The 24,328-nt window shown below is 49.7% G+C and overlaps 1 protein-coding gene across 1 annotated transcript; it reads right to left on the bottom strand.

The window, feature by feature from the left end:
* Nucleotides 1-1,400: 1,400 nt before the first annotated feature.
* PREB (prolactin regulatory element binding) lies at nt 1,401-21,230 on the bottom strand. Its single transcript, XM_073624735.1, has 10 exons — nt 21,090-21,230; nt 16,058-16,242; nt 15,770-15,971; nt 13,987-14,207; nt 11,289-11,369; nt 10,473-10,597; nt 10,219-10,392; nt 6,105-6,177; nt 5,331-5,490; nt 1,401-3,497 (listed from the first exon to the last, which is right to left on the bottom strand). Exons 2-10 carry the CDS (start codon nt 16,190-16,192, stop codon nt 3,403-3,405), a joined length of 1,266 nt encoding a protein of 421 aa, XP_073480836.1. The 5' UTR covers nt 16,193-16,242; nt 21,090-21,230; the 3' UTR covers nt 1,401-3,402.
* Between the last annotated feature and the right edge of the window lie 3,098 nt (nt 21,231-24,328).

Below are 24,328 nucleotides of genomic sequence, written 5' to 3'. Positions count from 1 at the left end.
TCGATTAATCGATTAGTTGTTTCGGCCCTACACATTATATATATATATATATATATATATATATATAATGTGATGTAACAATTAGATCACCCTGTGACAAGTGAAATTCATGTGTGAATAAATAAACAAAAAAAGTCCATAAACTAATTTGCAAAAATATTCAAACTTTCAAAATGTTCTTGAATTGTTGTGTCTTATCATTCCATCCACCACACCAATGTGTTTAGTGATCCCACTCCCTTAGGAAATGCACTCACCGACTTCCAATGCCTACACTTGCGTGCAAGGCTAAAATGCTTTTATAACCACACAGAAAGGGTTAAAACGATAAACCATTATCCAAATGTGCATGCAGGAATCGTTCCACATGTAAAAAATAAAGGTGCTCCAATAGTGTAAAACGGTATGAACCAGTTTATTGTAAACACTACCACTCTTCAATCCTTTACACTCACATTTCACAAAATGCAAAACCAGCAAAAAAACTCCAAATCACAGCAAGCTTTTCAAAATGGATAACACAATGTAGGATTACGGTCACGGCGGACCCAAGGTGTGCAGGCGTTAAGTCTCAGCTCTCACCCCCTCCTCGGTGCCTGGCCAGACTGGGGAGCTACAGTTCATTGAGGGAACCATGAATGCCAACATGTACTATGACATACTGAAGCAGAGCATGATCCCCTCCCTTCAGAGACTGGATCACAAGGCAGTATTCCAACATGATAACGACTCCAAACACACCTCAAAGACGACACTGCCTTGCTAAAGATGCTGAGAGTAAAGGTGATGGACTGGCCAAGCATGTCTCCAGACCTAAACCCTATTGAGCATCTGTGGGGCATCTTCAAAGGGAAGGTGGAGGAGCGCAAGGTCTATAACATCCACCAGCTCCGTGATGTCGTCATGGAGGAGTAGAAGAGGACTCCAGTGGCAACCTGTGAAGCTCTGGTGAACTCCATGCCCAAGAGGGTTAAGGCAGTGCTGGAAAATAATGGTGGCCAAACAAAATATTGACACTTTGGGCCCAATTTGGAAATTTTTTTCTTAGGGGTGTACTCACTTTTGTTGCCAGCGGTTTAGACGGTAATGGCTGTGTGTTGAGTTCTTTTAAGGAGACAGCAAATTTACCCAGTTATACAAGCTGTACACTCACTACTTTACAGTAGCATAGTGTCATTTCTTCAGTGTTGTCACATGAAAAGATAGAATACAATATTTACAAAAATGTGAGGGGTGTACTCAATTTTGTGTGATACTGTCCTAATACAGTAATGGTCATCAGGGCAGCAATGAACTACCACTCAGCAACTCCATCTTACCTGCTGTGCTGGGTTGGTTCCTTTGGGCAGTTGCTATGTTGCAGCATATATAATGTACCATGAATACAGAGGAGGCACTGGTAACATTTATAAAAACTCCCTTTATTAGTCTCCAGACCGGGCCCATCACCCGAACATATCACTATACGCCCTGTGAGCAAAAGGTGACTGCAGACCAATCACCTGGTCACAGTGTTATACGTTTGGGGTGGGCAGAGGTGACAGCAGACTCATCACTATATGCCCTGGGGCAAAAGGTAACAGCGGGCCCATCATCCACATATAATGTTATACGGCTTGGGTTGGTAAAAGAGACAACCGGCCCATCGCTTAGACACATTACTATAGCCCTGGGGCAAAAGGTGATAGCAGGCCCATTGTCCACCTGTAACGTTCTAAGCCATGGGTGGGCAGAGGTGACAGCGGACTTAACACCCAAACACATTACTATCAGCCCTGGGGGGCAAAACGTGACAACACACCATACGCCTTGGCTGCAAAAGGGGACAGCTGACCCATCACCCGAATACAGGGTTATATATTCAGGGTGGGCAAAGCAGACAATGGGCCCATGACCCAGACATAGCACTATATACTTGGGGCACCTTGAATGCATCACCTGGGTCTAAGGGATGGGCCAGCTTGGGAGACAACAAACCCATCATGATACACCCTGGGGGGCAAAAGGTGAAGGCTGGGCCCATCATCTGCACCTACTGTTACATGTCGGGGTGAGCAAAGGAGACAGCGGGCCCATCACCCTGACATATCTCTATGCTCCCCAGGGGCAAAAGGTGAAAGCTGGCCCATTACTATGGTGGTTATGACTAAGGCCTTATAGGCTGAAACGCGTCAACTGTTCTCATTTATGTTTGGTCACTGTGGCTTGTCAATAAATATTACACTTATTAAGAGCAATCACCGGAGTGCGGATCATCTTTTCCCCATCTCCCTACTCAACCAGCGACTGTGGATCGAGCACCCGGGATCTCTGCTTTCTATGTGATGTATGGGTAGTAGCACTGACTTTTTTGTTTATACCCATTACTATATGCCCTAGGGCAAAAGGTGAAAGCGGCCCATCATCCGGACACATGGTTATACATTTGGGGTGGGCAGAGGTGACAGCTGGCCCATCACCTGGACATAATCCTGTACACCCTGGGGTGAAAGGTGACAGTGGGCCCATCATCCATACATAATGCTATACGTCCTAGGTGGGCAAAGGAGATAAACAGGCCAGTCACCTCAATACAGGGTTATACATTTAGAGTGGGCAGAGGTGACACTGGGCCCACCACCCAGGTACATTACTACTGAGGGCAAAAAGAGAAAGCAGGCCCATTGGCCATACAAAGGGTTATACGTTCGAGGGCGGGCAGAGTTGAGACAATGCCCATTACCCGGACACAGCCCTATACATACTGGGTGGGCAGAGGTGACCGTGGGCCCATGATCTGAAGATAATCCTATACACCCTGGGGGCAGAGGTAGCAGGGGCCCACTACTCAAACATGCCGCTGTAAATCCTGAGCCGGTCAGTCTGGGGGACCAGAGGGAGTCTGCTAAGAAAAACTGGCAGTGGCTCCTACGAGGCAGAACATGGTGGTCATCTTCCTTCTGGGTAGTCAGAGGCCCCCCTCCAGTCCACAGGAAAGGGGCACAAATCGCAGTCACGTGACATCAGGAGATGAGCCGCCTCCCACGCTGGTGCAACCATCAAGCTTCCAGTCATGTCCCGGGGTCAGAGGTCAGCGGCCATAAATAACAGGATGGAACCTCCAGTCCACTAGGTTAACCATGAAATGTAATATAGGGTGGCAGTTAAGAATCGGGAGAACGCCGGAACGTTATTATTGTTCACAAGTTAAAAGCGAAGAGGAATCAAGATGGAGGGTGATGGCGAAAGCCTCAGATGGGAACCCTTCCCCCGTGTGCTCTATGGAGGAACGGCCCCCATCCATCGCTCCACCACAAAGTACAGAACGTATAAAAAGAATCATGGAGCCCTCCTCAGGTGATTTCACAAGATGCATCCTAGACTCCACCCACTGCGCAGAGACCACTTGTCAGATGTGAGCCGCTAGAAGAAGTCTGGAAATGTGTACTGGAGGAGGAGGATGACTGCAACCAACAGACCCGCACACAGGAGGAGGACGAGCCAAACCGGGAACGTCTCTGTTGGAGGGGAGATCATAGAAAGCGTTAGTCCAACCAGAATAGGTGTGACAGTACAGAAGCACTATCCCACTCTCCACCACTTCAAAGACCCGCACTGTCCCCACTCTCCACCACTTCAAAGACCCGCACTGTCCCCACTCTCCACCACTTCAAAGACCCGCACTGTCCCCACTCACCACCACTTCAAAGACCCGCACTGTCCCCACTCACCACCACTTCAAAGACCCGCACTGTCCCCACTCTCCACCACTTCATAGACCCGCACTGTTCCCACTCTCCACCACTTCATAGACCCGCACTGTCCCCACTCTCCACCACTTCATAGACCCGCACTGTTCCCACTCTCCACCACTTCATAGACCCGCACTGTCCCCACTCTCCACCACTTCATAGACCCGCACTGTCCCCACTCTCCACCACTTCATAGACCCGCACTGTTCCCACTCTCCACCACTTCATAGACCCGCACTGTCCCCACTCTCCACCACTTCATAGACCCGCACTGTCCCCACTCTCCACCACTTCATAGACCCGCACTGTCCCCACTCTCCACCACTTCATAGACCCGCACTGTTCCCACTCTCCACCACTTCATAGACCCGCACTGTCCCCACTCTCCACCACTTCATAGACCCGCACTGTCCCCACTCTCCACCAGTTCATAGACCCGCACTGTCCCCATCCTCCACCACTTCAAAGACCCGCACTGTCCCCACTCTCCACCACTTCATAGACCCGCACTGTCCCACTCTCCACCACTTCATAGACCCGCACTGTCCCCATCCTCCACCACTTCATAGACCCGCACTGTCTCCACTCTCCACCACTTCATAGACCCGCACTGTCCCCATCCTCCACCACTTCATAGACCCGCACTGTCCCCATCCTCCACCACTTCATAGACCCGCACTGTCCCCATCCTCCACCACTTCAAAGACCCGCACTGTCCCCATCCTCCACCACTTCAAAGACCCGCACTGCCCCCACTGTCCACCACTTCATAGACCCGCACTGTCCCCACTCTCCACCACTTCATAGACCCGCACTGTCCCCACTCTCCACCACTTCATAGACCCGCACTGTTCCCACTCTCCACCACTTCATAGACCCGCACTGTCCCCACTCTCCACCACTTCATAGACCCGCACTGTCCCCACTCTCCACCACTTCATAGACCCGCACTGTCCCCACTCTCCACCACTTCATAGACCCGCACTGTTCCCACTCTCCACCACTTCATAGACCCGCACTGTCCCCACTCTCCACCACTTCATAGACCCGCACTGTCCCCACTCTCCACCAGTTCATAGACCCGCACTGTCCCCATCCTCCACCACTTCAAAGACCCGCACTGTCCCCACTCTCCACCACTTCATAGACCCGCACTGTCCCACTCTCCACCACTTCATAGACCCGCACTGTCCCCATCCTCCACCACTTCATAGACCCGCACTGTCTCCACTCTCCACCACTTCATAGACCCGCACTGTCCCCATCCTCCACCACTTCATAGACCCGCACTGTCCCCATCCTCCACCACTTCATAGACCCGCACTGTCCCCATCCTCCACCACTTCAAAGACCCGCACTGTCCCCATCCTCCACCACTTCAAAGACCCGCACTGCCCCCACTGTCCACCACTTCATAGACCCGCACTGTCCCCACTCACCACCATTATACAGACCTGTACGGCCCCACTCACCATCACTTCATTGACCCGCACTACCTCCTCTCTCCACCTCTTTATTCATCTATCTCTGCCACTTGCTACCTGTGCAGAACACGCACTACCCCACACTACTCCAGACAAAACGCAAGAAGTCACTCACGTCTATTGTGCACCACGTGCAGTTTACAGCGGCTGTCCACAGCAATGCTCAGCATGGCGGCCTCATTGTCTCCGCGCAGAGCTCGTCCTTGTTTGGTGTCAGGGAAGAAGGCCAGATCCGTCACCACAATCCCGTGAGCTTCCTGCACATAGTAGAGCCTCTGTGTGTAGGAACAGAGAGGACAAAGTTGACTCAGGGAAGGAGATGGGAGGCAGAAGCACATCTGAGTGGATTCACAGGAGGGCCAGAGCAAGCAGGTTCCCCTTACTTCAACATGAACTAATCATATGTCTGAAAGCATGACAACTCACTTCCAGAGCTTTTCAACACAGATATTGTTAAATACCAACAAGAGTCTTATTGCATACACAATGGCATGGCATATTTCTCCCTGGGACTCCCAAAACTGGCCATATTCCAATCTGCGAAAAGGCTGTGCCACCCCCTCCTGCCTCCCACACCTTCCTGTCAGGCAATCACTATGATAGGCGGTCTCATTGCCCTGTAGGACTGTGTTGCAGGCAGCAAGTGTCAGGTCGGCCTTGACTAGCAGAAGTGTTGAATCTTTCACATTAGAACTTCTTGATTGATATACGGGGATAGAGCACTGACTGCTATGCCCAAATGTGCCACCCCCAACAACCAATCATCGTCTTTTTTATGAGATGATTTTTAAAACAGTGGCCCATTGTCAGTTTATCCTTCATCACGGTCGTATACGGGCCACTAAACAGAGAGACCCAAGGCCCTGTGACACCATACTGAGCAACCTACCTGCAGAGAAAAGGAGATGTAGATGGCTACAGAACCGGTGACAGAGCCCAGACCCAGGAAGGTCCCACAATCACTGCAATACAGAGACAAAGCAGATCAGAGAGAAGGTTCTGAGTAAGTACAAAGGCACAGAGCGATACAGATAGAGAGAAAAATGTGGTCACTTATGGAAGATAGGAGCTAAAAAAGAAAAAGAGTGAGCAAGAAAGAGGGGTCAAGTATAAGAAGAGGCTGAACGAGAGAGATGACAAAAGAGATGGGCAAATAGGGAGCACAAGCAAAAGAGAGCAAGAGAGAGGGGGGCCAAGAGAAAAAGAGGCAAGAGAATTAGCAAAAGGCAATGCTAAAATGTAGAGAGAGGGGGGGCGAGAGAGAGAGAGAGAGAGAGGGGGGGGCGAGAGAGAGAGGGGGGGGGCGAGAGAGAGAGGGGGGGGCGAGAGAGAGAGGGGGGGCGAGAGAGAGAGGGGGGGCGAGAGAGAGAGGGGGGGCGAGAGAGAGAGAGGGGGGGCGAGAGAGAGAGAGAGAGGGGGGGGGCGAGAGAGAGAGGGGGGGCGAGAGAGAGAGAGAGGGGGGGCGAGAGAGAGAGAGAGAGAGGGGGGGCGAGAGAGAGGGGGGGGCGAGAGAGAGGGGGGGGGCGAGAGAGAGGGGGGGCGAGAGAGAGAGAGAGGGGGGCGAGAGAGAGAGAGAGGGGGGGCGGCGAGAGAGAGAGAGGGGGGGCGGCGAGAGAGAGGGGGGGGGCAGCGAGAGAGAGGGGGGGCGAGAGAGAGGGGGGGCGGGAGAGAGAGGGGGGGCGGGAGAGAGAGGGGGGGCGAGAGAGAGAGAGAGGGGGGCGAGAGAGAGAGAGAGCGAGAGAGAGGGGGGGCGAGAGAGAGAGCGAGAGAGAGGGGGGGGAGAGAGAGGGGAGGCGAGAGAGAGAGGGGGGCGAGAGAGAGAGGGGGGCGAGAGAGAGAGAGAGAGAGAGAGAGAGAGGCGAGAGAAAGAGAGAGAGAGAGAGAGAGAGGGGGGGGGCGAGAGAGAGAGAGAGGGGGGGCGAGAGAGAGAGAGAGGGGGGGCGAGAGAGAGAGAGAGAGAGGGGGGGCGAGAGAGAGAGAGAGAGGGGGGCGAGAGAGAGAGAGAGAGGGGGGCGAGAGAGAGAGAGAGGGGGGCGAGAGAGAGAGAGAGGGGGGCGAGAGAGAGAGAGAGAGAGGGGGGCGAGAGAGAGAGAGGGGGAGAGAGAGAGAGAGAGAGAGAGAGAGAGAGAGAGAGAGAGAGGGGGGGGCGAGAGAGGGGGAGAGAGGAGGGAGGGGCGAGAGAGGGGAGAGAGGGGGCGAGAGAGGGGGCGAGAGAGAGAGAGAGGGGGCGAGAGAGAGAGAGAGGGGGCGAGAGAGAGAGAGAGGGGGCGAGAGAGAGAGGGGCGAGAGAGAGAGGGGCGAGAGAGAGAGGGGGGCGAGAGAGAGAGGGGGGCGAGAGAGAGAGGGGGGCGAGAGAGAGAGGGGGGCGAGAGAGAGGGGGGCAAGAGAGGGGGGCAAGAGAGGGGGGCAAGAGAGGGGGGCAAGAGAGGGGCAAGAGAGAGAGAGGGGCCTAAAGAGAGAGGGGGCCAAGAGAGAGAGAGGGGGCCAAGAGAGAGAGGGGGGCCAAGAGAGAGAGAGGGGGGCCAAAAGAGAGAGAGAGGGGGGCCAAGAGAGAGAGAGGGGGTCAAGAGAGAGAGAGAGAGGGGAGGGCAAGACAGAGAGAGAGAGAGGCCAAGAGAGAGGGAGAGAGAGAGAGGGGCCAAGAGAGAAACAGCACAAAAGAGGGCAAGTGGGGCCAAGTGAGAGCAAAAGAGAGGGTGAGAGAGTGGGGATAATAGAGAGAGAGAGGGCCCAAGACAGAGAGGGGCTGAAAAAGAAAGCAACATAATTCATTAATGAAGGAGACGTGGAAAGACAGATGGGCCAATAGAGCAAGAGGGGGAAAGAGATGGGACAAGAAAGAAAGGACATTACTAGTAAGTGAGATGCAGAGATGGCATAAGAGGGGGGCTGAGAGAGGCCAACGGAGCAAGAGAGGGTGGGCCCAAGAGAGAACGGCGGGGGGGGGGGGGGAGAGAGACAGCAAGAGGGGGGCTGAGAGAGAGCAAGAGAGGTCAATATTGGAAGAGAGGGGGTATGAGAGATGAGCAAAGACAAAAAAGAAACACTAACGAAAGAGAGGCCAAAAGAGAGAGAGCAAGAGAGGTCACTACTGAAGTGGGGGTGGGGTGAGAGATGGGTCCAGAAAGAAGAAAAAACACAAGAAGTTAGAGAGGGGCCCGAGAGGGGAGGAGTGGAGAAAGAGTGGGGCCCCAAGACAGTAAGAGAGAACGAGATAGGGATGCCAAAAGACAGAAAGGGCAAAAGAGACAAGTTAAGAAAGAAACAAACATGCTTCCAACAGCTACTGGAAGAGACAGAGCGGCTGAGAGGTCCCATAGCAGAGGACAACTACAGTATCTCACAAAAGTGAGTACACCCCTCACATTTTTGTAAATATTTTATTCTATCTTTTCATGTGACGACACTGAAGAAATGACACTTGTCTACAATGTAAAGTAGTGAGTGTACAGCTTGTATAACAGTGTAAATTTGCTGTCCCCCCAAATAACTCAACACACAGCCATTAATGTCTAAACCGCTGGCAACAAAAGTGAGTACACCCCTAAGTGAAAATGTCCAAATTGGGCCCAATTAGCCTTTTTCCCTCCCTTGTGTCACATGACTCGTTAGTGTTACAAGGTCTCAGGTGTGAATGGGGAGCAGGTGTGTTAAATTTGGTGTTATCGCTCTCACTCTCTCATACTGGTCACTGGAAGTTCAACATGGCACCTCATGGCAAAGAACTCTCTGAGGATCTGAAAAAAGAATTGTTGCTCTACATAAAGATGGCCTAGGCTATAAGAAGTTTGCCAAGACCCTGAAACTGCTGAGCTGCAGCACGGTGGCCAAGACCATACAGCGGTTTAACAGGACAGGTTCCACTCAGAACAGACCTCGCCATGGTCAACCAAAGAAGTTGAATGCACTTGCTCAGCGTCATATCCAGAGGTTGCCTTTGGGAAATAGACGTATGAGTGCTGCCTGCATTGCTGCAGAGGTTGAAGGGGTGGGGGGTCAGCCTGTCAGTGCTCAGACCATATGCCGCACACTGCATCAAATTGGTCTGCATGGCTGTCGTCCCAGAAGGAAGCCTCTTCTAAAGATGATGCACAAGAAAGCCCACAAACAGTTTGCTGAAGACAAGCAGACTAAGGACATGGATTACTGGAACCATGTCCTGTGGTCTGATGAGACCAAGATAAACTTATTTGGTTCAGATGGTCTCAAGCGTGTGTGGCGGCAACCAGGTGAGGAGTACAAAGACAAGTGTGTCTTGCCTACAGTCAAGCATGGTGGTGGGAGTGTCATGGTCTGGGGCTGCATGAGTGCTGCCGGCACTGGGGAGCTACAGATCATTGAGGGAACCATGAATGCCAACATGTACTGTGACATACTGAAGCAGAGCATGATCCCCTAACTTCGGAGACTGGGCCGCAGGGCAGTATTCCAACATAACGACCCCAAGCACACCTCCAAGACGACCACTGCCTTGCTAAAAAAGCTGAGGGTAAAGGTGATGGACTGGCCAAGCATATCTCCAGACCTAAACCCTATTGAGCATCTGTGGGGCATCCTCAAATAGAAGGTAGAGGAGCGCAAGGTCTCTAACATCCACCAGCTCCGTGATGTCGTCATGGAGGAGGGGAAGAGGGCTCCAGTGGCAACCTGTGAAGCTCTGGTGAACTCCATGCCCAAGAGGGTTAAGGCAGCGGTTTAGACATTAACGGCTGTGTGTTGAGTTATTTTGAGGGGACAGCAAATTTACACTGTTATACAAGCTCTACACTCACTACTTTACATTGTAGCAAAGTGTCACTTCTTCATTGTTGTCACATGAAAAGATAGAATAAAAAATATTTACAAAAATATGAGGGGTGTACTCTCTTTTGTGAGATGCTGTATATCTATCTCCAGCAACTTCCATGGTTAGAAGAACAAACTGCAGGAAAGTTTAGCACAGAGGCCAGGGTAACGAGGACACAATGGAGGCCTGTATGACTTGTAGAGGTCGGTGAACTCACCTGACAGCGAGGCAGGAAATGACCTCATTCCCGCAGGGCTCAGTGAGTAAGGGCAGGAAGTTCAGTCCGTCCCACTTCGTGATGTAACATGGCGGTGGTTTTCGTTCTCTCTTATAAGGGATCTGTACAGTGTAGAAGCGAAGTTCCTTCTCCTGATCTACCACCTTCCCGAACCTGCCAGGATGTGGGTCAACATTACGAGTGTAATAACACAGAGAGCCAACCCTTCCCCAAGACCAGGCTACGGCACTCACCTGCACGCCCGGTACCTATACATCTTATCGGGAATGTTAGGAAAATTTTCATTCCAGTGAAGTTCAGAGAGGAGCTGATCCTTCTCCCACACACAGCAGCGGAAATCCTGACCCACCGTCACCACCTACGCGACACAACACCAACGTCACCTCCTACAGGGCACTGCTCTCCATATAACACACTACTTCTAACTACCAACATTCTAAATTGCTCCCAGCAGTACCTCCACTCCGATATGCCCCCTACAGACTTCACAATTGAGGCACCACCCATCAAATTCTCCACATCCTGACATCATCCCAAATGACCCCCTACAACACCCTTCCCCCGTATATCCTCCAGACCAAACACCTTCCACCTCTACCCCAGATTTATCCTACCCATTTTCCAGACCTACCCTGATCGCTCTCCCATTGATTCCACCAAATCGAGGCCCTGCGCCATTTTTCCTACCCATTCCCAAGACCAAGCTCCTCAATTTTCAACATCCTGGAGGCTCTCCTAGAATTCTTAAACTGACCTTTAACTATTCCAATATCTTAACCACCCATTCTTCAGACCATTCTCCTCCCACCCACCTACCATGCTCCTCCAATCGTCCTCCTTCATACTTATTCTCCAGATAATGCTTATCCACCCCAATACCATCTTACCTTCTTCCAACAGGATCCTTCCCTTTACCATCTCCTCTGCCCATCCCGTAGACCCCCCTGCTCCCTCAATGGCCAGGACAGGTCAACAGCTTGGGTGGCTCCCCATCTTCAAACCTTGTTTACCCCATACAAAACTTGTGCACTTACAGCACCCAATTTTACCTTATTGGTGGGACTAACTGCGATATCTTCTACCTCCCCTCCATGAGCTTTGAAGTCATAGAGCTTCTTCATTGCTGGGAACTGGATAAGGGTGGGGGAGAAGAGAGTGAGAGGGCAACATAGCGGCATTAGCACAAAGCAGCAGGTTACCTGTAATGTACTTCCTTCCAGCAGAACATACTCATCACCTAACCTTGGTTTCCCCATTGTTCTGCTCAACCACCAGGAGCAAGAAACACCACCCAGTACTTCCAAGCACGGAGGAACATATGACGGCACTGGTGCTTGACCCACCACCAGGAGCTATGCAAAATACCCAAGTATAGAAAAATGTGACCTCACTGGGCTTGGTCCATCACTGGTACAAGGTGAGGAGAAACTCTGTGAAGGCCACATTGTTCTCCACATTGGCTTATATCTAAAATCCCACCCAAACACAATGTAAACCACATAGACTCTGCATGACTCATCTTGATCTTCCACATCCATGCATAACTTACAGTGGATATAAAAAAATGACAAATATAAATCATTTCAGAACTTTTTCTACCTTTAATGACCTATAAACTGAACGCAATTAAAAAACAAAAACCCCAAATAAACTTCAGCTGTTCTAGTAGGTCTTTCCTAAACATTTTCTTAGTTGCATCCTACAGCAAAAGCCATGGTCTGCTGAGAGCTTCCAAAGCATCAGAGGGATCTCATTGTTAAAAGGTATCAGTCAGGAGAAGGGTACAAAGAATTCCCAAGGCATTAGATATACCATGGAACACAGTGAAGACCGTCATCATCAAGTGGAGAAAATATGGCACAACAGTGATTTATCATGCAATTTTTATGGTTTTTCTTGTACTTGAGATGTATGTATGTATGTATGTATGTATGTATTGGTTGATGTTATCATTTTGCATAAAAACAACAATAAAGAGATATTGGATAAAAAAAAGAAGAGAAAAGAAGAAGAACTGGACGTCCCTCCAAAATTGACGAGAAAGCGAGAAGAAAACTGGTCAGGGAGGCTGCCAAGAGGCCTACAGCAACATTAAAGGAGCTGCAGGAATATCTGGCAAGTACTGGCTGTGTGGCACATGTGACAACAATCTCCCATATTCTTCATATGTCTGGGCTATGGGGTACAGTGGCAAGACGGAAGCCTTTTCTTACAAAGAAAAACATCAAAGTCTGGCTACATTTTGCAAAAAAGCATGTGGGAGAATATTTTACGGTCTGATGAAACCAAGGTTGAACTTTTTGGCCATAATTCCAAAAGATATGTTTGGCGCAAAAACAACAAAAGAACACCTTACCCACTGTGAAGCATGGTGGTGGCAGAATCATGCTTTGGGGCCGTTTTTCTTTAGCTGAAACAGGGGCCTTAGTCAAGGTAGAGGGAATTATGAACAGTTCCAAATACCAGTCAATATTGGCACAAAACCTTCAGGCTTCTGCAAGAAAGCTGAACATGAAGAGGAACTCCATCTTTCAGCATGACAACGACCCAAAGCATACATCCAAATCAACAAAGGAATGGCTTCACCAGAAGAAGATGAATGTTTTGGAATGGCCCAGCCAGAGCGCAGACCTGAATCCCATTGAAAATCTGTGGGGTGATCTAAAGACGACTGTGCATAGGAGATGCCCTCGCAATCTGACAGATTTGGAGTGTTTTTGCAAAGAAGAGTGGGCAAATATTGCCATGTCAAGATGTGCCATGCTGATAGACTCATATCCAAAAAGTATGAGTGCTGTAATAAAATCAAAAAGGTGCTTCAACAAAGTTTTAAAGCGGAGTTCCGCCGAAAAAAAAATAAATTAAAAAGTCAGCAGCTAATAATACTGCAGCTGCTAACTTAAAATAAGGACACTCACCTGTCCAGGGCGTCCGATGTCCTCACCCGAAACCGACCTGTCCCTCGGCTCTCGGGTGCAGACGCCGGCATCTTCAGTAAGGGAATCACAGCCTGATTCCCTACTGCACATGCACGAGTCGCACTGCGCGTTCTGAGTGGCCAGAAGACAGCGGGGGGGGGGGGGATGGAAAAGGGGCCGGACATGGCGTAGATCGCCGCGGATTCTGTGGCAATCTTTCGCCGGAAGTGGGAGCAAATACCTGGATTAGACAGGTATCTGCTCCCCCCTGATAGGTGCCAAATGTGACACTGGGGGGGGGGATCCAAAAATCGGAAGTTCCATTTTTAGGTGGAACTCCGCTTTAAGGGTGTGCAGTTATGCAACCATATTATTTTAGTTTTACTCCCCACCACCTAAAAGATTTGAGTTTGTTGTTCAACTGAGTTATACAGTTTATAGGTCACATTAAAAGGTGGAAAAAGTTCTGAAATTATTTATCTTTGTCTCATTTTTTTTACATCACAGAAACCTGACATTCTAACAGGGGTGTGTAGACTTTTTATATCCATTGTACACTATATGGCCAAAGTCGTTGGACAACTTGCCATCGCCAATGTGGGTTTGTTGGCCATCCCATTCCCAAACCCTGGGCATTGATAAGGAGTTGGCCCCACTTTGAATCTAAAACATCGGCTACTCTTCTAGGTAAGCTTTCCACAAGATTTTGGAGTGGAAATGTGTCTAATGTGAGGTCAGGTAGCGATGTTGGATGAGAAGACCTGGCTCACAATCTGAGTGGGAGGAAACTCTCTCTGTGACAATGTAACAAAAACCCCAAAAGTCTTACCTCCCAGATCCGGATATGTCCATCCACACCCCCCGTCAGCAGTCTGGTCAAGTCAGCGTTAAAGCACACAGACTTCTGCAGATTATCAGCACTGAAGTCGGTCTGTACCACAGAGACGGTCTGCACAGAGATCTCGGAGGTGTCATTCTTGGTGCCACCTCCGCTGGCCTCTGAGCTGCTCTTGGACGGCTTCCTCTTCCGTGACCCCCGATCGTTACTTCCTGCACAAAGGAGACACATCGCTGTAGGACAACCACCCACAATGTAGACCAGCTATTGGGATAAATGAGAAAATGGGTGGGGAAATACAACCCTTGTGGGAGGGGCAGAGACAAACTACTGCAGGAACTCTCACCATTGTGGGAGGAGCAGAGATAAGATACTGCAGGAACACTCACTATTGTGGGAGGGGCAGAGACACAAACTACTGCAGGGAAATTCACCATTGTGGGAGGAGCAGAGATAAGATACTGCAAGAACACTCACCATTGTGGGAGGGGCAGAGACACAAACTACAGCAGGTACACTCACCATTGTGGGAGGAGCAGAGACACAAACTACTGCAGGAACACTCACCATTGTGGGAGGAGCAGAGACACAAACTACTGCAGGAACTCTCACCATTGTGGGAGGAGCAGAGATACAAACTATTTTATTTATTTATTTCAGGTACTTATATAGCGCCATCAATTTACGCAGCGCTTTACATATACATTGTACATTCACATCAGTCCCTACACCCTCAAGGAGCTTACAATCTAAGGTCCCTAACTCACATTCATACATACTAGGGACAATTTAGACAGGATCAAATTAACTTACCAGCATGTCTTTGGAGTGTGGGAGGAAACCGGAGTACCCGGAGGAAACCCACGCAGGCACAGGGAGAACATGCAAACTCCAGGCAGGTAGTACACTACACTACTATCCTTGAAAAAGTCACGTGTCAGTGATGCAACGCGTGGGAGGAGCTTAGGACGTTCAGTGCTGCAATACACCTGAAGGTTAATAGCAGCTGTTTCTCTATGGGAAACCTCGTCCACAGCGGCTGACTGCAATCTGCATATTTGATTGCTTCTAATAGACCGGGTGTTTGTGAGTGTATCTCTTGTCCCTGTTTTGCTTATGTACTATCTAGTAAGTTCATAGCACAATGATCTATTTTTTCTTTGCTTGCTTGCTTTGCATAAAACCTTTATCCTGAGAGCCGAATCACCAGCAGTATTATGGCTAAAGTGGGATGCAAGAAAAACTAAATATCCTGATACAAACGATCTAACCCAGTGAGTCAATCAATCTGGATTAAGGGAAGGAACTGTTTAATTATTTTTACTTTCCCCCACTATTTATCTCTGCCTGGACATTGTACTCAGAGTGTCATTATTATTTTATTTATATTCACCGTCACATCACCAATTTGAAGATTTATTTTGGCAATTTTAACACATGTATTAGCACCATAATTATTTATCTATTTTATTTCACATTTATGCATTTTTTATTCCTGGATTTAAGCTTAGTCGCAGCAGCATATTGTGCACTATTTATTTAAAGCGCATCAACTACTGCAGGAACACTCAACATTGTGGGAGGGGCAGAGACACAAACTACTGCAGGAACACTCAACATTGTGGGAGGGGCAGAGACACAAACTACTGCAGGAACACTCACCATTGTGGGAGGAGAAGAGACACAAACTACTGTGGGGAAATCTCATCATTATGGGAGGAGCAGAGACAAACATATTTGTCAGTCACACACGTGTTTACCCCAGTAATGTTACCTGTCTTGTCATTACTGTCACCATCATTCTTCTCTTTTTTCGTATGGTGTTGGTAGCGCAGAATGTGACAGTTGCCATCCTGACCAGCTGCTAGCACCTCCCCGGCCATGGCTAGGTTCATGGTGGCCCTGGTTTCTGTGTCATGTGCATGCAGTAGGGTGGCACTGAGCTGGCCTGATATTCGCTCCAGCCGCAGGAAGTGCTGGGGAAGGGAGAGAAGAGTTACTGTACAGGAAGTGCCAGGAAGCAGGAAGAGAGCAGATACTGTAAGGAAGTAGTAACACTTACCATGGCATTCTTAATACCGGTCTTTGAGGCTCCGCCTCCTCCAGCGGTGATGACTGTCCCATCCTCCCGGTGAAAGCGGATAGCGTAGAGGGGGAAGGGAGCATAGTACAGATCGGGATGCCGGCGTCTACCCATCCTGGGGGGGGGGGGGGGTGTCTCACAGCTCAGGCAGAGGAGAAGACGGCCTGAAAAGAGATTACCAAGATGTCAAAACAGGTCAATGTGGGTGTACTGGGAATATTAATACCTGGAAGAGGCATAAAGCGGGGATCGGTATAAGGATTATACTTTTAAGGAGTACACAGAAGGGTCAGTATGGGGTTCCTGGGAGGTAATAATACCCAGGAAGGGTACACAAAGGGGTTAGTATGGGGTTACTGGGGGGTAATAATAATACCGAGGAGGAGTACACAAAGGGGTCAGTATGGGGTTACTGGGGGGTAATAATACCAGGAATGGGGTACACAAAAGGGTCAATATGGGGTTACTGGGTGGTAATAATACCGAGGAGTACACTTAGGGTCGGACTTTAAAGGCATAGAAATAATGGAGAAGTAGAAAAAATAATGATACTATTTATTGAAAAAATTACATAATATATACACAGTATTCACAAGCATTAAAAATCATGTAAAATTATACAATTTGTACAGTGAGCCCTTGTGCGTCAACGTGTTTCTCCGTTAGGCTTCTTCAGGACACGATCAAGGTTCAAGACGCACAAGGGCTCATTGTACAAATTGTATCATTTTACGTGATTTTTAACGCTTGTGAATACTGTGTATATATTATGTAAGTTTTTTCAATAAATAATATCATTATTTTTTCTACTTCTCAATTGTTTCTATGCCTTTAAAGTCCGAACCATGGTTACTCTCTGAGTACCCCTTTTTGTTTCCTCTCTAATTTACGGATGTGGTAATGTGAGTGCTCCCCCTCCCCTTTTATTTAGAGAACACTTAGGGGTCATTATGGGGTTACTGGGGGGGGTAATAACACCCGGGAGGAGTGCACAGAGGGGTCAGTATGGGATTACTGGGGGGGGTAATAATACCGAGGAGGAGTACACAAAGGGGTCAGTATGGGGTTACTGGGGGGGGTAATAACACCCGGGCGGAGTGCACAGAGGGGTCAGTATGAGGTTACTGGGGGGTAATAATAATACCGGGGAGGAGTACACAAAGGGGTCAGTATGGGGTTCCTGGGGGGGTAATAATACCCGGGAGGGGTACACAAAGGGGTCAGTATGGGGTTACTGAGGGGTAATAAGAATACCGAGGAGTACACAAAGGGGTCAGTATGGGGTTACTGGGGGGTAATAACACCAGGGAGGAGTACACTTAGGGGTCAGTATGGGGTTACTGGGGGGTAATAATACCCGGGAGAGATACACAAAGGGGTCAGTATGGGGTTACTGGGTGGTAATAATACCGAGGAGTACACTTAGGGGTCAGTATGGTGTTACGGGGGGGGGGGGGGGGATTACACCTGGGAGGAGTACACTTAGGGGTCAGTATGGTGTTACGGGGGTGGGGGGGGATGATTACACCTGGGAGGAGTAGAGTACACTTAGGGGTCAGTATGGGGATAATATTACCGGGAGGAACACACAGTGGGGTCAGTATGGGGTGGTAGCTATGCCCAGTGGGGGCTATTTGGAGTGACTGTACTGAGTAGAGGAGGGTGGGTATTTGTAGGCATTAGGGAGGTATTTTGGGCATTTGTGCCTGGTATGGGGGTATCTGGAGTAAACTGTGAAAGGCACTTGTTCTGGATGAGGAGGTATTTGGGGTAGTTTTAAAGGGTGGGGGCTATTTGGAAGGGATGTATATGAGGATATTTGGGGTAGTAGTACACAGTGTGGGGGTTGTATTTGAGGATATTTGGGGTAGTAATACACAGTGGGGGGTATACGAGGATATTCGGGGTAGTAGTACACAGTTGTACAGAAGTTGCAGGAGCCACAGATTTGAGTCTACAATGGTTCGCATCCTTCTTAGAGAATCGCTCCCAGACAGTGAAACTTGGAGCATTCACCTCTGACACCCAGACAATTTCCTGTGGAGTCCCTCAAGGTTCACCCTTGTCACCAGTGCTATTCAACATCTACATCCGCCCTCACCTCAAAATAATCAAAAAATTAGACCTCTGCTTCCACTCATACGCTGACGATACCCAAATCTACTTTCGCATCACCGGACAAAAATCACCATCAGCAACTAGAGCAATGTCTCACTTTGATAGACGACTGGATGACCATCAGTTCTCTCAAACTCAACGGGTCAAAAACAGAACTTCTCCTCCTAAACGCTAACCAAAATCCCAAAACCAAGACTCCATGGACACCTCCCACCATCTTTGGACAGACCATCTCTCCAAGCACCAAAGCCAAGAGTCTCAGAGTTATCTTTGACTCAGAAATGACAATGGATGCACAAATAGGAACAGTAGTTAGCGGATCTCCCCATCTCCTCCGCCTGCTACGTAGACTCATCCCCTTCGTCTCAGAAGAGGACAAAGCAGCAGTAGTTGGAACAATCATCAATTCCCGTCTTGACTACGCAAACTCACTCTACATAGGATTACCCCAACATCAGCTTGCGCGCCTACAGGCCATTCAAAACGTGGCGGCAAGACTGTTAACAGGAAAAAAAAACCCTGGGAGTCCATCTCCCCATCCCTGAGGAGCCTACACTGGCTAACGGTAAAGAATCAGATCACATTCAAGACCCTCTGCCTCACCCACAAATGTATACAAGGAAACGCCCCTCAATACCTTCGAGAGAAAATAAAACACTACACACCGAATCACAATCTGAGATCATCTAACCAAAACCTCCTTCTCGTTCCCAAATACCGCTACAAAGCAAGGGTAAAACACAGATTTGCAGTCCAGGGACCTCGGCTATGGAATACTCTTCCGACTCACATCCGCATGGAAGAAAACCATCTGGCCTTCAGGAAAAAACTAAAAACCTTCCTCTTCTAACAAGCTGCTCAGACACAAAATGCATTAGTGCCTTGAGGCGATTCAGTTCGCATTTGCATCGCTTTACAAATCATTTCATTCATTCATTCATATGAGGATATTTGGGGTAGTAGTACCCAGTGGGGGGGTATATGAGGATATTTGTAGTAGTAGTACACAGTGGGGGGGTATATGAGGATATTTGGGGTAGTAGTACACAGTGGGGGGGGTATATGAGGATATTTGGGGTAGTAGTACACAGTGGGGGGTATATGAGGATATTTGGAGTAGTAGTACACAGTGGGGGGGGGGGGGGTATATGAGGATATTTGTAGTAGTACACAGTGGGGGGGTATATGAGGATATTTGGGGTAGTAGTACACAGTGGGGGGGTATATGAGGATATTTGGGGTAGTAGTACACAGTGGGGGGTATATGAGGATATTTGGAGTAGTAGTACACAGTGGGGGGGGGGTATATGAGGATATTTGTAGTAGTACACAGTGGGGGGTATATGAGGATATTTGGGGTAGTAGTACACAGTGGGGGGTATATGAGGATATTTGGGGTAGTAGTACACAGTGGGGGGTATATGAGGATATTTGGGGTAGTAGTACACAGTGGGGGGTATATGAGGATATTTGTAGTAGTACACAGTGGGGGGTATATGAGGATATTTGGGGTAGTAGTACACAGTGGGGGGTATATGAGGATATTTGGGGTAGTAGTACACAGTGGGGGGTATATGAGGATATTTGTAGTAGTACACAGTGGGGGGGTATATGAGGATATTTGGGGTAGTAGTACACAGTGGGGGGGTATATGAGGATATTTGTAGTAGTACACAGTGGGGGGTATATGAGGATATTTGTAGTAGTACACAGTGGGGGGTATATGAGGATATTTGGGGTAGTAGTACACAGTGGGGGGTATATGAGGATATTTGGGGTAGTAGTACACAGTGGGGGGTATATGAGGATATTTGTAGTAGTACACAGTGGGGGGTATATGAGGATATTTGGGGTAGTAGTACACAGTGGGGGGTATATGAGGATATTTGGGGTAGTAGTACACAGTGGGGGGTATATGAGGATATTTGTAGTAGTACACAGTGGGGGGGTATATGATGATATTTGTAGTAGTACACAGTGGGGGGTATATGATGATATTTGTAGTAGTACACAGTGGGGGGGGTATATGAGGATATTTGGGGTAGTAGTACACAGTGGGGGGTATATGAGGATATTTGGGGTAATAGCACCCAGTGAGGGGTAAATGAGAGTATAGGGGGGTAGTAGTACACAGTGGGGGGTATATGAGAATATTTGGGGTAGTAGTACTCAGTGGGGGGATATATGAGAATATTTGGGGTAGTAGTACACAGTGGGGGGTATATGAGAATATTTGGGGTAGTAGTACACAGTGTGGGGTTGTATTTGAGGATATTTGGGGTCGTTGTACACAGTGGGGGGTATATGAGAGTATAAGGGGGTCGTTGTACACAGTGGGGGGGAATATGAGAGTATAGGGGGTCGTTGTACACAGTGGGGGGGTATATGAGAGTATAGGGGGTCGTTGTACACAGTGGGGGGGTATATGAGAGTATAAGGGGGTCGTTGTACACAGTGGGGGGGGTATATGAGAGTATAGGGGGTCGTTGTACACAGTGGGGGGGTATATGAGAATATTTGGGGTAGTAGTACACAGTGTGGGGTTGTATTTGAGGATATTTGGGGTCGTTGTACACAGTGGGGGGTATATGAGAGTATAAGGGGGTCGTTGTACACAGTGGGGGGGAATATGAGAGTATAGGGGGTCGTTGTACACAGTGGGGGGTATATGAGAGTATAAGGGGGTCGTTGTACACAGTGGGGGGGAATATGAGAGTATAGGGGGTCGTTGTACACAGTGGGGGGGTATATGAGAGTATAGGGGGTCGTTGTACACAGTGGGGGGGTATATGAGAGTATAAGGGGGTCGTTGTACACAGTGGGGGGGTATATGAGAGTATAGGGGGTCGTTGTACACAGTGGGGGGGTATATGAGGATATTTGGGGCTCTCACCGCTGTCAGCTGTGCGCAGACATTCCCGTCACGTGATCCCCAGGATCTAAGGCCGGACACAGGTGACGCATGCGTAGAGTGCCCTGTACAAGGCGATGCGCATGCGCAATATGCCGACTAACGGATGTTGCATCACTGTCAGTTGTTGCCTCGCACGCATGCGTCTCTTCGGCCCCGCCTCCTCATCATACTGACACGTCACCCAATATACCGTATACCGTGTAAACGTGTCTGCGGCTGTGCCGCCATATTGTTGTAGCCTGAGACCTGTGTATGACCATTGCCTGAACGGAGGCCTACAAGCATCTTCTAATAACGGCCCCCCCAGACAGGTCCTCTTATAGCCTGACTGTAGAGACAGTGCAGGAAATCATCCCCGCTGTGTTCTCTTCAGTTCTCCACCCTCAGCTGTATGAGAGATACACATCTGACCGATGACACTCATGTATTACTCATATTACTAATGTATACAATAATAAAGGATTTCTAGAGACCCTCTCATGTCTGATTAAAGAGAACCTGTCACGATGAATACACATGTAACCTACAGGGCCTTGAAAAAGTATTCACACCCCATTAAATGCAGACATCCCAACCTGCAAAAACTCATTTCAGGGAGGTCACGTTCCATGCCGACAACCCCTCCCCCCCCCCCCCTTCATAATAATATACTATAATAAAATAATACTAATGTTGTGTCACACTCACCAACAATGCACGTCAGTGCCCATCTGCAGTCTCACTGTGCCATCAATGCAGCCTCACTGTGCCCATCTGTATCCTCATCAGAGCCCATCTGTATCCTCATCAGTGCCCGTCTGCAGCCTCACTGTGCCCATCAATGCAGCCTCATCAGTGCCAACAATGCAGCCCTATCAGTTCCATCAATGCAGCCTCACTGTGCCAACAATGCACGTCAGTGCCCATCTGCAGCCTCACTTTGCCAACAATGCACCCTCACTGTGCCCATCTGTATCCTCATCAGTGCCTGTCTGCAGCCTCACTGTGCCCATCAATGCAGCCTCGTCAGTTCCATCAATGCAGCCTCACTGTGCCCATCTACGGCCTCATTAGTGTCAACAATGCAGCCTCACTGTGCCCATCTGTATCCTCATCAGTGCCCGTCTGCAGCCTCACTGTGCCATCAATGCAGCCCCACTGTGCCCATCTGTATCCTCATCAGTGCCCATCTGCAGCCTCACTATACCATCAATGCAGCCTTACTGTGCCCATCTGCAGCCTCACTGTGCCAACAATGCAGCCTCACTGTGCCCATCTGCAGCCTCATCAGAGCCAACAATGCAGCCTCACTGTGCCCATCTGTATCCTCATCAGTGCCCGTCTGCAGCCTCACTGTGCCCATCAATGCAGCCTCGTCAGTGCCCATCAATGCAGCCTCACTGTGCCAACAATGCAGCCTCGTCAGTGCCCATCAATGCAGCCTCACTGTGCCAACAATGCAGCCTTGTCAGTGCCCATCAATGCAGCCTCACTGAGCCATCAATGCAGCCTCACTGTGCCCATCTGTATCCTCATCAGTCCCCGTCTGCAGCCTCACTGTGCCCATCTGCAGCCTCACTGTGCCATCAATGCAGCGTCATCAGTGCCCATCAATGCAGCCTCACTGTGCCAACAATGCAGCTTCATCAGTGCCCATCAATGCAGCCTCATTGTGCCAACAATGCAGCCTTGTCAGTGCCAATCAATGCAGCCTCACTGTGCCCATCTGTGGCCTCATTAGTGTCAACAATGCAGCCTCACTGTGCCCATCTGTACCCTAATCAGTGCCCGTCTGCAGCCTCACTGTGCCCATCTGCAGCCTCACTGTGCCATCAATGCAGCCTCACTGTGCCCATCTGCAGCCTCATCAGTGCCAACAATGCAGCCTCACTGTGCCCATCTGCAGCCTTACTGTGCCAACAATGCAGCCTTGTCAGTGCCCTTCAATGCAGCCTCACTGTGCCCATCTGCAGCCTCATCAGTGTCAACAATGCAGCCTCACTGTGCCCATCTGTATCCTCATCAGTGCCCATCTGCAGCCTCGCCAGTACCTTGATTACACACTGCGGGTGTCTCCCGCTGTGTCATGCAGCTGCAGTCTTAACTGTTTGGCGGCCGTCCACTGTAACAAAGCCCCGCCTCCTCATCCATGATACACGGGCAACTGAACACCAATACAATGCTGGGAAATGTAATCAGTGTTCCGTCTATCATGGATGAGGAGGCGGGGCTTTGTTACAGTGGACGGCGGCCGAACAGTTAAGACTGCAGCGACATGACACATCGGGAGACACCCGCTGTTTGTGATCACTCCAGGCTGAGTGGCAGTGCAGGCTCAGCCGGGAGATCGTGCCGCACTCGCGGGTGTCCGTGAGCCCGCCGCCAAATGTGGGAGTGTCCCGCGAGTCGTGGGAGACTTGAGATGTCTGGAAATGTTTCACATTTTCTCAGGTTACAACCAAAAACGTGAACGTATTTTATTGGGATTTTATGTGATAGCAGACATCCCGACCTGCAAAAACGAATTTCAGGGAGAGGGCGCTCCGCGCCCGCATAGCCCCCCCCCCAACCCATTTTTTAAAATCACTCTTTCGATATTGTTTTCACGTTGCTTCTGGGGGAAGGTGTGGGGTGTATGTGGCAGTGGATGGTGTGTGGCAGTGGATGGTGTGTGGCAGTGGATGGTGTGTGGCAGTGGGTGGTGTGTGGCAGTGGGTGGTGTGTGGCAGTGGGTGGTGTGTGGCAGTGGATGGTGTGTGGCAGTGGATGGTGTGTGGCAGTGGGTGGTGTGTGGCAGTGGATGGTGTGTGGCAGTGGATGGTGTGTGGCAGTGGATGGTGTGTGGCAGTGGGTGGTATGTGGCAGTGGATGGTGTGTGGCAGTGGATGGTGTGTGGCAGTGGGTGGTATGTGGCAGTGGATGGTGTGTGGCAGTGGATGGTGTGTGGCAGTGGGTGGTATGTGGCAGTGGATGGTGTGTGGCAGTGGGTGGTGTGTGGCAGTGGATGGTGTGTGGCAGTGGGTGGTGTGTGGCAGTGGATGGTGTGTGGCAGTGGATGGTGTGTGGCAGTGGATGGTGTGTGGCAGTGGGTGGTGTGTGGCAGTGGATGGTGTGTGGCAGTGGGTGGTATGTGGCAGTGGATGGTGTGTGGCAGTGGATGGTGTGTGGCAGTGGGTGGTATGTGGCAGTGGATGGTGTGTGGCAGTGGATGGTGTGTGGCAGTGGATGGTGTGTGGCAG

Source organism: Aquarana catesbeiana, linkage group LG04 (assembly GCF_042186555.1).
Source record: "Aquarana catesbeiana isolate 2022-GZ linkage group LG04, ASM4218655v1, whole genome shotgun sequence".
NCBI classification, from domain to species: domain Eukaryota; kingdom Metazoa; phylum Chordata; class Amphibia; order Anura; family Ranidae; genus Aquarana; species Aquarana catesbeiana.
Note: the sequence above shows the minus strand (reverse complement) of the source record. Positions and strands in the feature narration are given on the sequence as shown.

Bases quoted from the DNA above. Each gene is read 5' to 3' on its own strand.
- PREB (XM_073624735.1), bottom strand. From the start codon at position 16,192: ATGGGTAGACGCCGGCATCCCGATCTGTACTATGCTCCCTTCCCCCTC. The intron at 5,491-6,104 runs GTAGGTTGCTCA...TCCTACACACAG, and splicing joins ACATCTCCTTTTCTCTGCAG to AGGCTCTACTATGTGCAGGA. The intron at 3,498-5,330 runs GTGAGTGACTTC...CCCCTCCAACAG, and splicing joins GCACGTGGTGCACAATAGAC to AGACGTTCCCGGTTTGGCTC.